Below are 13,248 nucleotides of genomic sequence, written 5' to 3' on the forward strand. Positions count from 1 at the left end.
AGTTTCAATAGTTTTCCTACAATTTACAGCAAGATATTAATTTTAATCCTCCAGAATTAAGGAAGTAATATACATCATGGAAATATACAAAACTATTATTTTACTTATAATAAACTGAAGTATCACCAATTATAAATAAATCTCTTTTGAATAAAATATTTCCATTTTACAGTATTCTACAGAAACTTCCCAGTCTTTTGGCATCTGCTAATACTCTCCTTCTGGTTGCCATCAGAGGTGAGACAGGTATCAATCAGAGCAGTCCCTTGCCAACCTTGGCATGTTACATTCTGAGATGCTGAACATCATTGCAATCCAAACAAATATTTGATACTTTAGCCAAAATGAAATTATTGAAATACATAGAGTAGAATTCTGTTGCCCAAAATATTTTGTCAACAACCATTAAGCAAATTGTGCTTAAGGTAGGAAAGTTACTATAAAGAGCAAAACGTATCAAATTCTGCAGTGAACATTGTTCTGTATTAAGGTCAGCCATTGCATCTCATGCCTTCAACACTGCCATGTTTGCTTGGAGTATTATGGAAGCTGCATCAATTGGGGGAAGCTGATCCAGCAGTGCAGCAGTACAATGTAACTCTTCAATAATATAGATTAACATCTCACTATTTGCAAATTGTGATACAAAGCTGGGGACAAAAAAGAAGGAAAGGGAGGGAAGGGGAGGGGAGAGGAGAGAAGATAATGTTATCAACTCTGAAGTGAACCTGGCTGAAGAAGACATCTTTTGCTGCTTCATAGTTACCACGAACCCTGAGAGGGGGAAGGGAGGGGGTGGAGTAGATAATAGATAGACTAGTTAACTGTCAAAAACAAAGTTTCCCTGTGGGAAACAAGGTCATCTTAACAGGTTTCTGTGGAAGGAGGAGAGGAGTGACCAAGCAGCCTGCCAGCTACTTTCATTGGACAATGTGGTTGGTGACATCTGGGAGAGGGGACCTTTGCTCTTTTAATTAGGTGAAAACCACGGGAACTTTTAAGAGTTGGTTTTCACCAGCTGTGCCAATATGATGTACCTAATAAACATGTCCTTTGACATGCCTCGGAATTCTGCTTTCAATGGATGCGTTACTCAGAATGCTGGCAACTCTTTTAAAATGGGCTGGCAACACTAATGCCACTTGAAGGAGGTATGACCTCCAAAATTTTTAAAAAGATTTCTTTAAAGAATTAAAATGGTCAGAAGCACAAGGGATTTTGAAAAGCTGCACTATACATTATGAATTTCTCATAATTTTACTTATAGCTGTTAAATAAAGTCAAAAGAAACTTAATGTGCCAGAAGCTAAACGAATACACGTCAATATTTTAGAGATTGACAAATTATAGTGCTCTATCTCATGAATACTCTAAAACAATGCCCAGAATGGTTAGCAAACCCGCATTTTTATCAATTGAGAGATCTGAAAAATGACTGCTAAAGGACTGTTTAATATTCAGAGGACTAACGACTGCAACACTTATTTTCTAAAGAAAACAAGATTTAAAAAACCTCACAGATACCATTGTTAGCAAAGACGCCATTGTTAGTAAAGACGCACCATCAGTAGTCAACTAAACCTGATGCAACCTAGTCTAGGTATAAATAACAAAAGGAATGAAACTAAGTTTGAGAAACTGACGTTAAGAGAATCTGTTCTTTTAGCAATATGGATAGAAAGCTAAGAGTTGAAATGAAAATCCAACCACAACAGGAATCCTCAGTATTTATTTATTTATTTATTTTATTTATTTATTTATTTATTTATTTATTTATTATTTATTTCCATCCATCCATCCATCCATTTGGAAACAATCTGTCTCCTTCAGAGGAACTCTAAGCAACATACAAGTAAACCGCTAAAACATAAAAACTGTATATAAATTCTAAAAAGTGGCAAAGATTGTCAAAATTCAACATTAAAATGGGTGAGCCTTCAGGGTGCTAACCAGCATGCTCCCCTGTGAGCCTCAAGCAAGACAATAGTGCCATGTTTTAAAACCTTTCCAAAAGGAGAACTGGGAAAGAATGTTCCAAAGGGCAGGACAACTGCAAAGAAGGGTTTCTTCCTAAACCTGCCCAATGTAATTCTTTAACCATTGGGATCTGCAACATACCTTCTCTTTATCCGGAGTCACCTTCAGACTTTCGAATGTGTGTTATGACAGGCTCACTAAATGACTGCCATGATAGGCCTGGACCAGGGATGTCAAACTCGCAGCCTATGGGCCGGATGCGTCACACGCTGGCCACACCTACCCCCATTTTAGTGAAGGGGAAAAAGTCATAGTACATCACATGAAAACAAAGTGATGACACGAGTTTGATACCCCTGGCCTAGACAGTCACAAAACACCGGAAAACAAATTGGCAAGATTGCTTTCAACCACCATTTCCAAGTATTCTCTTATCATCTTAACAAATAGTTTTTGGATATGAAACAGTTTCAACACTGCTGAAATCTGATTAATAATTTTTCAAAAATTTTCTTGGCCCATAAAAGAAACCTGATTTTTTTTGGCCTGATTCTCAGGGTGTTTGCTTTCAGATTGTCTGGGTAATATTTCTGAGCTCAGAGAATTGTTGTGAGAGGCAGCAAATGCTATTGCTGTTTTGACAGTTATTAATCTTTCCACTACACTGATGCCCCTCACCCCTTCCTGCCTGCATTTCATCATCTGAAAAGCCCTTAAGATTTACAGGAAGCCAGGAAGCCAGGAAGCCATAGGGAGAACATTGTCTCACTCAAACACACTGTTGGCAACCTTTTACTAAGTCAATGTCCAAATATCACCTTCCACCCACATTTCATCAAAATTATCTTCTCCTCTGAAAGAATTTTGAAGGCAAATTCCTTTCCATCGAATAAAATGAAAATTGATAGGAAAAAAAATGAAGGAAATTTTTCTACAGGGAACTATTCCAAATAAAGCACAGAGCACAATATATACTTAATTACAAATAATGAGTTTACGTGGAGCCCAGAGACATCCTTGTAAATAAAGATTACATTTCAAGCTGGTGCTTCACTTTGCACATACTGGCTTCCTTTTCAATAATTAAATGAATCTAATAAATAAATAAGTTGGGACAAGGATTCTGGCAGATAATGCTAAGCACATGTTTTCCATGGGTATTGCACTGGGACTCAAAATCTGGAGATACAGTACTGTGTCTATCTGTAAAAAATGTGGTGAATGGAATGTTAAATATGATAGAATATTATAGGACTGTCTTAATTATAGTGATTTCTTTCCCCAAATACAGACATATCAGAGATGGTGTTAAGGCTTAAAGATGGCAAATAGAACCAGCATTGAGATAATTGTTGTATACACCCTGAGAAGTTTCAATTTCAAGGCTAGGAAAAGTCTTAGAAGGACAAGAGGGAAAGATGATTTAAGACTTAGGAGTAAAATTGGCAGTTTCTAAATTTGATTATTTATTTATTTGCAACCACAGGGTCATCTTACCAGTGGGCTGGCTGGCTGGACACATACAGAGAGCTTGATTTCTGTATTTTTCAGGCAGACTATGGGTATATTTTTTCTATTAAACATATTCGCTGCCACAATTCAAACTTTTGCCAGTTGACAGAGAAAATGTACAAAATAAAGCATACCCCATTAAAAAGCACCCCAACATTACAAGAGAATACAAAGAAGGCAACATCAATTCAAATAAGAGGAAGGCTGATTTGACTTCTAAATAAATCTTAATTCTAATCTAATCTTAAATTACCTTTAATGCTTGTTTGAGATAAATAAAGAAATCTTGGAAATTCTAATAGGAATTTTCATTTGCAATGAGTTAATTAAGACAGATTCTCTGAATTTGTTGAAATGCTCCATTCATCCCAGATTTTTCCCACTTTGGCTGAATTGTCTTTACTCTCTTCCATTTCTTTCCTAGCTTTCACCTAGTCTCTCATAATTCTACTTCTTAAACCGATACAGCACGGGTTCTTAACCTGGTAGATTAAGCTCAATAAATGTCTATGGAATTCTCAGTCATCCAGATCATGGTTGTCTCAAAGGTGTTTTTTTTTTCAAGAGGCAACTGGACTTTCTGGTTTTCCTTTGAAGAAGTTTCACTCCTCATCCAAGAAGCTTTTTTGATGGGAAGCGAAACATCTTCAAAGAAAAACCAGAAAGTCCAGTTGCCTCTTGAAAAAAACACCTTTGGGACAATTAAGATCGATACATATCAGGGGATCCACAAACTTGCAATGAGGAAAAAAGTATACAACTTTATATTCATTACCTGCTGACATTTAATTTTAGAGTATTCTGGTGTACTTTGATAAAAGTTTATATTTGCCTTGTAAAGCAAACTATGGAAGCTTTAATACCCTTTGCAACAACATACATATGAACTTAATTGGTGTCTATGCATTTACTGTATGCATTTGAATTCATTTTTCTGAGAAGACATCTATAGGTTTTACCAGACTTTCAAGGGGTCTATGGCATAAAAGGTTAAGAAGGCCAGACTATCAACAGGACCTTTTCACCCATGGTTTCTACTCAGCCTACCAGATCTAATACAGAAAGAAGAGCTCCAGGTTCCTCTATTAAACAATGTCATTTTCAGTGGTGGGATTCAACATTTTTTACTACCAGTTCTGTGGGCGTGGCAGGGAAAGGATGCTGCAAAATCCCCATTTTCACCTCCTTCAGGGCAAGGATACTGTAAAATCCCTATTTCCTCCCCAACCCACTAACCTGCTTTTCAGCTCTGTTCTCCTGTGCAGGGCAACAGAAGACACAACTGATCAGCTGGGACTTGGGAGGCAGCAAACAGATGGGGGCGGAGCCAGCCAGAGATAGTATTTGTCGGTTCTTCGAACTACTCAAAATTTCTGCTACTGGTTCACCAGAACCATCAGAACTGGTTGAATACACTTCTGACTCATTTGTTTGACCCCGGAATGGAGTTTTCTGTGTGGAAGACCTTGTCATGTGGAACAGCATCTCCTAGAGATCCAATAGTCTTGACTGTTTACTTTTTGTAAAGCTCTGAAGACTTGGAAGTTTCTCCAAGCATTTGGGCCAGGAGTGCCTATTATTGATATGATTTTATGATTGGAAGACATCATAAAATCAGGCCTATCATTTTTAACAAATAAGTTTTTAATCTTTGTATAACCATAAGAGTCATGGCTTTGAGAGGGACAGCCATATAAATTATTTAATATGTGAATAAATAATAAATAACCCTGCCATACAGTAATTATATTCTTAATGCAGTAATTATACCCTTAATAATGCACTATATTTCACAACTGACAATAAAAGCACCATTTCTTAATTAATTATGGTTAATATTGCCCCTAAAATTCAAAATACAATTTAAAGAGTTCCCCATATATGACTGCAAATTTGACTTTCATGTTTGGGGAGGGGAAAAAGCTACAATAAAATTGTGAAGCACAATTTTATTTCATTTAACATGACATGTGAATTAAAATGAAAAGTCAGAGATGGAACAATGTCCCTTCCTTACGTATGAATAGACAATCTTTAGTTTAATACAGTTTGATACTAGGGCCAATATTTCTTCTATCATGTCAGCACTTAGATATTTAAGGTATTATATATTAGGAATTCTAAATGAAAAGAAAGGAATAGAAATGCTGGAATTTTGCCACCAAAACAAAAAGAAATATTATTTAAAATTATAATAAGGTTTATTATTCATGTAATAATTGTTATGAGAAAGTTTGTTTACTGTATTTATATGGAATAATATACGGTAGTAATTGAATTGTGGAAGGTTTTGTGTGAATATGAAATACAGGGTAGTTAATGAATGTAGCAAGTGTTATATATGATGCAGTGGTGGGTTGCAAATCCCGTTCCAACCGGTACAGTTGGAACGTGGCTGGTGGCGTCCTCATGGATGCATGCAACACGCGCGCATGTGTCTTAGTGCCTCCGCAACGCTCCAGCTGCTCCGTGGAGCATCACGCAGGTGCTGTATGCACCATGCGCGGAAACACAGAAGCCTTTAAACACCGGTAAGGAGCTCGGGTGGGCAACCCACCGATATGATGAATGTAAAGTTTGCTGAGAATACATAATATGCTTAGGGATGAATAGAGATTAAGATATGGTTATGTGTTGTTCATATGATTTTTAAATCAGAGATTCCTAAACCTTTTGCTGTTAACACCTCCCTTTAGTGTAATCTTAATGTACACAACTCCCCTAAAACTCTAAATACCAAAATGAACAAAAATGAATAATGAAAATAATGCAATTAAACTTTGAGAAAGGAATATTTATTAAATAAGATCTTTTTCATGACTCCACTTGACTGTCTGCTCCTCTCCAAAGGAGCTATAGGTAGTCCTCAGCTTATGACTAATCGCTTAGCAACTATTTGAAATGCCGACACATTCATCTAGGTGATACTAAAGACCTGGATTCAAAGTTTGAATGGCTTCCCTTCCTCTTGCGGTCACATGACCACACTATGGGCACTTGGCAATTGGACTGCATTCATATTAATTAGAAGCACCCCACAGTCACATTTTACAACAGTTTTGCCAAAAACCAGTATTTACTTCCTGGTTTTCAGCAAACCACCGTGAACCAATGGTTCATTTTACAACCACAGTGTGCACTTAACAACCACAACAGTTGCTTTATGACTGCAGCATTTGCTTCCAGCCACAAAAAAAATACAACTGTCACAAGTTATGACTTTGATGAGCAGCCTCCATAACTAGAGGACTACCTATAAACCTCACAATTTGTGATGCCTGGTTTAATGGATATATAAGAAGTGTTTGTAGTGACATTAAAAGTGGTTGGGTGGACACATAAATATGTATGTACTTTTCAAGTGAAGGTTAGACACAGTATTGTTCAATGAGGATTCTGGATCTGAAAATAGATGTAACAAATGTGGTTGTGTTTGATAGGAAAATGAAATTAACAATTGTAAGGTGGTGAATAATCAATATAAATAGATAAAGTTTTATTTCTGGCAGAACATTTATTAAAGATGGGGAAATGGATGGATAAATGCTAAGGTATGCAAATTCTGATAGAAAAATAATCATAATGTATGTGAGAAATTAATCAATTTTGAAAGAAATGGAAATAAATATATAGACAAGCATGATTCTGTGCACTTTGTTTTGGAAATGAGAGACAGATTTATGAAGAAAAACCACAGAAGTTAGATGCAATGAGAAACTGATACTTAAGAAGCATTTCAGTCAAACAAGGAGCAATATAGTCAAGGGTGTATGGATTTTGAATCAATGTGGCTTAAATGTCAAATTAAATGCTCAGCACAAAATAAATATTGATTTGTCACACAGAAAGAATAAAATGAGGATTGAACTATATAAAACAAATATATGAAGAATGAATGGGTAAAGTAAATCAGGAAGACCACGGTTAGTTAAAATTGATAAGATGCTCAAAAACATTAGGGAAGTTTAAAGAACAAGAGGTAATATATTAAGTGGTGTATGGTCATGATATAAGCAAGATTTGCAAAGATAGAAAGGAATGGAGCAATATAGTGAATAGTGGCATAAAATAGATTTAACTATATTTCCTTTCTTTAACTCATACCTACATTCCTACAACTCACTATTTAATATCCCTTTTTTTTGTAATTTGCATAATGTTCCTTATTCCAAAAGAAGCAGCATGCTGGCTATGTACATATGCATGTAAAAAGGGATTTTCCTCTAAATATGAAACTCAAAAACAGAATAGGCACAGTACAGCTAATAGAAACGTATTTCAAATCCCATTACTTTCACCAAGATCTGTGGGACAGTGTAATGTTTAATGTTGCCCAACTTGATCGTGGCACTGTATATCCAACCTGTCAAAGAGACAAAAGACTCCTCTAAAGTCTGGTACATATATATTGTAAATACAATGTGCCCCCTGGTGGATTACATAAGCTTTACAAAAAATAGAATTCTATATTAAGCAGTATCTTTATTACATCAATGAAGGTTTATAAACAGCATTCAGAAATTCAGTACCAAGCAAAACGTTAAATACCCAGGAATGAAATCATGATGGGGAAATGCTGCATCTGTTCAAATCATGTTTGCCTATGGTTTAGTCTTCGATGAAGAGTGGGAGAAGGCTGGAAAAAATGCCACATGTCAAGCTCTTTAGATGCCAGAAAGAGTATTCAATGCAATTTGAATAACTGCTTGTGTAACAAAATGACTACCGTATATTCAATATATAAACAGAACACTACTTATTACTTTAGCCTTGGAGCTTTTGACATTTATACTTGAAGCAAAGTCTTGTTTGGCATATTGAGGCATATATCTGCTCAGGGAGGATCCAAACAATTTGCCCCAGCACAAATATGACACAAGATAAAGTGGACGTAGAAATCCTATTTATTATATCTCAGAAATGGAGTGCAGAATGAATAACCATTAAAATCCACTGGCTAATGAGACAAACAAAGTATTCAGGAAAGGTAAATTGAAGTTTGTCATCTCATATCTAAAGTGAAAAATAAGGAAATAATGTATTTTTTCCAATGACTCTAAAAAATACAGAGCCTTCGTACTGTGTAGGGAATGACAGCCTGCAGACTGTATGTAGTCAACAGTAGTATCCAATCAAGACTGCCCAGTTTGCATATACCGTATTTTTTGGAGTATAAGACGCAGATTCCCCTACCCCCCGTCCCCAAGAGCATGGAAATGTTGGAGCATCTTATACCAGGAATACAGCCATTTTTGGCCCCCCAAAGCCACATAAATTTTTGTGGAAAACAGGCCATTTTTCGCAAAGACAGAAGCATTTTTGCCTTCCCCCAGCCCCCAAAAGCCCTCTGCATGCTTCAGCAGGGCTGGGGGAAGGCAAAAATACCCCCATTTTTGTGGAAAATGGCCCATTTCCACCCATTTTTTGCAAAAATGGGGACATTTTTGCTTTCCCCCAGCCCTGATGAAGCCTGCAGAGTACTCCTGGGGGCTGGAGAGGACAAACACTTTTTTTTTCTTACTACCTCTTCGAAATCTTGGTGTGTTTTTCAGTCTTATAGTCCGAAAAAACAGTACTTTCTCCCTCCTAATAAAACTCTACACCATATTTCAAAACCCATGTAATTTAAAGAATATTGCCGAAGAAGGGAATCTTTTAATAGACATGTCAGAAGGCTGACTGCTTACAAAGTGGCCAGCACCTGTGCTGCTATTGTCCTGTCCCTTCAAGTCCTCACCCTAGCCAGCACAAAAACTGTTGGCTATAAAAGCTGAACAAAGAGGCAGCTGGGAGTGATGGTGTTTGGAAGAGATGGAAGGAGGTATATATGTCTCTAAAGCAAATATAAAGAAATACTGTTCTCTAGCAGGGAGACTCATTACATGTAGTTGCTCGAGGAACAGTAGAAGGTGCAATAGAAGAGGGAAAGAATGAAGTAGTAAGCAATATTAGCCTCTGAGTGCATGTGTATTGCCTAAGGACATGTGTGATTGTTATGGTTCTCTTTGGTTTTGAAGCCCACTTACTTGGCTGTAAGTAAAAAAAACACCTGTGTCAGATACGTGGAGATTAACCACAGTTTAACACTGAAATCTAATTGTCAGTTTATAATCAGTCTAAAAACATTGAATGAATAGGGTATGGACATATGCTTAAAGGAGTAGCATCAATCAGGACTGGGCTAACCAATTCTATCTAGGGAAATTCTTACACATTTACCTCTAATATACACAGCAAACTCATAGTGAAATAAAATGATTTATGTACAAAGAAAACACACCCTTATATTTGCTGGCATTAGTATTATTATCTTAGTCATTCTCCTCCTTGAAATTCAGATCCCGTACAAAGGATTTATGAAATCTAGCCTTATAGAAAGCAATAAATTATGATAATATTTATATCATACACCCAACTTCTCCAGCAATTTTGGATAAGAATGTTTTGAAGATGGTGCTATTGAAATAGTGTCCCTAAAAACAATGCAGTCTTATATACCAGTCTTCCTCCATTAAGTTTTTCTATTATAAGCAACATGTTGTAAAAGATTAGTTTTCTGTTACAAATTTAATTCCAGAAGAATATTTTACACATTTCCCGCAATCTTTCTTAATTATAGCAACATTTATAATGCAACAAAGCATGCTTCGATGGATTGCAATATGACTGCGTGATAATTAGTCTCTATAAAATAAAACATATGGGGCATGAAATAACTTTCCCATTGGATCTAGTTCACAACAAGAATGGCCTTGAATTGCCCTTGATACTAGCACAAAGCGATGCCACCATCCAAATCAAATTCTGTAAATCTATTATGCCTATCAGTTCTTTTCCATTGACTTGAACCATACTTCTAGATTCCTACTCCATTACACTTTTAGAAGAAAACAAGTTGAAAGGATGTCCTTAGAAATATAAGTTTACTTAAGAATCAACAGTCTAAGACACAGGGAAAAATATTCAAAAAGCAATCTTCTTAAACAGCTATCATGACCTTTTGCAATCTGCTTCCTTATTTATCATCCAAGAATTTTCATTATCATTAAAGAATTGTATGTTGATTCAAGTATGCTTAACCCAATGGTGCCTTAAATGCATTCATTTTTGTTTAAACAAAGAATATTGACTTTTGCAGATAAAATATCTGTGGGAATACCCAAAATAATTTTTAAGAGAGCAAGTTGCGACACTGTGAAAGCAAATTACTTGATACTTAATCTGGCCATTTCCAAAATAACAAACAGATAGAAACTGTCTCTGACGCATAAGAGTCACTTGTAGTTTTTTTTACAAGGTAGGGCAGAAAAAAGAACTTAAGAATTTCAGTATTGTTTGCAGTATAAATAGAACTCATATTTGAATTACAACAATGGGTGCAAACCTTTTGCAATGACTTCTCAATTTTTCTGTAATCAGAAAGTCTTGTGTTCTTGAATGCATGTTTATCTGTTCCACTCCACATTGCTGGGAAGATATCCAGCATATTTAGACATTATGAGAAAACCAAAATGTGGGAGAATTTTTGCAGAAAGTTTATTCTGATGCCATTATTCTACTATAAGTATGAATAATAGTAAGTAACAATTAAATAATTTCCTTCTGTTATAAAGTTATTCACACAAGAAGCCTGAAGAACTTTCAGAAAGTTTTAAGAGAAAAATGTTGAGTTTTTAAAAAAATGTTTGTGTCCAGGTATTCTGAAACAAGACAAACACAACTCAGGAATATTTAAATGTTTTGAAACCTTTAAAAGCCTCAGTCTATCTAGAAAAGACACTTAGTTTCTCCAATTAAACAATGAAATTTGGGAAAGCTTTTGATTGAAATTTCTACTTATGCATAAAATATTCTACGTATGGAACAGACAGTACCCAGTGGTATGTAGCCAGATTGAAACATACATGTTTGGTTTGGTTTACCATGCCCCCCCCCCAAACTAAGACTGGGTCTTATATTAATTTTTGCTACAATAGATGCATTAGGTCTTATTTTCTGTTTAGGTCTTATTTTGGGAAAATACGGTACTAAATGTATCCATCGGCCTGACAATCTTAATTGGGGCTTATTTTGTGGGTAGGGCTTATATTTCAAGCATCTTGAAAAATTATGCTAGGACTTATTTACCAGTTATGTCTTATTTTCGAGGAAACAGGGTAGATCTATACCTCTCTCAAATACATATATTTTGGATAGAAGTATTCTGAGGTGAGAGATAGCATGAAAAGCACAAGGCCATGGATGATGCTATGTCATTGTGATTAAACAGAGATAAGCAGAAGACATTCGTTGGGAAGATCAGTGGAGAAGTAGCTACAAAGAAGGAAGGGACTTGGAAGATGGGAAAAAGATAGATCGATCAGTCAAGTAGACCTTGCTTAAATTCAAATGTGGCAGCAAGTAGGTAAGCCACTGGAAGGATTGGTTGGAGGACTGGTGCACAGCCCCTACTCATCCATAGAACATCTCTGAGTTCCACTCAGACAAAACCCAGAACAAACAAAACATTCCATGTTTCAGTATGATCAAACTTTGCATCTCCTCAAATAGTTTGACCAGATTTTTAATTTGCTACATATTTCTTTTGTGCATGGAACAAAACATATTTTCTGGTTCATGCACCTCTATATAACAAAACTATTTATCTGCCTTCACTTTTAAAGTACAAACACACAAATTTATATTCTAAACCATTCCTCTGCGAGGATTGTTACTGTCTTTTCTATCATTCTGTTGGTCTATTGGGCATATTGATCACAGTAATGACTATACCATAAAGAGCAATGAAACATCTTTGAAAACACACAGCAAATATGGTCCTTTGAGCCCTTGATGAAAGCTTATTGTGGTATTATAATTACTTAATTCACTTGGTTCCCTTCTGGAATTTTCTAAATCCGTAAAGACCTGTATGTTCCTGAGGTCTGGAGTTTGGATGAGCCTACCAATGTGATTTTTAATATAATTGTTGTATGCATTTGGTTACATTGTCCTTAGACACCATTATCTATTTACTTATTCTTTTTATTGCTTTCTTTTGTTGGTTTTTAATGTTATAATGTTCCAGTACAATAACAGCTGAAGAAATATAAATTAAAAAGATAGTAACAAGCTGGAAAAATATAAAGTGATTGATTAGCTGACTGACTGAATAACAGTGCACACCAAAATTAAGTTGTGTCAGAAAACTGCCAGCCTCAAATCATGGTACAGTCTAAGAAATATCTATGCTTACCTATATATTTACTCACCGTACTCATTTGTTCGAAGGAGCGAACAGAAGCCAGTTTGTCTAAAAAGAAGAAAAATAAATAAGCCATTTATAAACAATATGCAAATATTGAAAACCTTTGTCAAAATTATCATGACAAAATAGTAACATCAAGATCCATACCTGTTGGATTGCCACCAAGATGCTCCATCTTTCCTTGAAGAAATTCAATCTGGCTTTCTAGTTTTTTGTTCAATTCTACTTGGGTTTCATATCTGGTTTTCCATTCACTGTCTTAAATAAAAATAAACTGTTATATTTTCTGCTTATTTTTTCACTAGGTCACAATACTTCTAATATTATAACTATGAATTTTTGCATCTAACAGAAGAAAATATAATCTTGAGAAGCATCTATTTACCATATTTTTGGAGTATATGATGCTCCGCACTATAAGACGCATCTAGCTTTTGGGGAGGAAAACAAGGAAAAAATCTACCTCTGCCTCCCAGCATCCATCTGGCCCATTTGGCCTGGCTTGTTTGACG

The 13,248-nt window shown here is 35.7% G+C and overlaps 1 protein-coding gene across 1 annotated transcript in view; it reads right to left on the minus strand.

Moving 5' to 3' along the window:
• Nucleotides 1–13,248, minus strand: part of LOC116510429 (coiled-coil domain-containing protein 169-like) — a 35,373-nt gene that overhangs the window by 17,142 nt on the left and 4,983 nt on the right. Inside the window, exons 3-4 of the mRNA XM_032219990.1 lie at nt 12,884–12,994; nt 12,741–12,781 (exon numbers count right to left, since the gene is read on the minus strand). Coding sequence (XP_032075881.1) covers nt 12,741–12,781; nt 12,884–12,994 — 152 coding nt within the window. The remainder of the gene's footprint in view (nt 1–12,740; nt 12,782–12,883; nt 12,995–13,248) is intronic.

This window comes from Thamnophis elegans, chromosome 6 (assembly GCF_009769535.1).
Source record: "Thamnophis elegans isolate rThaEle1 chromosome 6, rThaEle1.pri, whole genome shotgun sequence".
Taxonomy (NCBI): Eukaryota; Metazoa; Chordata; class Lepidosauria; order Squamata; family Colubridae; genus Thamnophis; species Thamnophis elegans.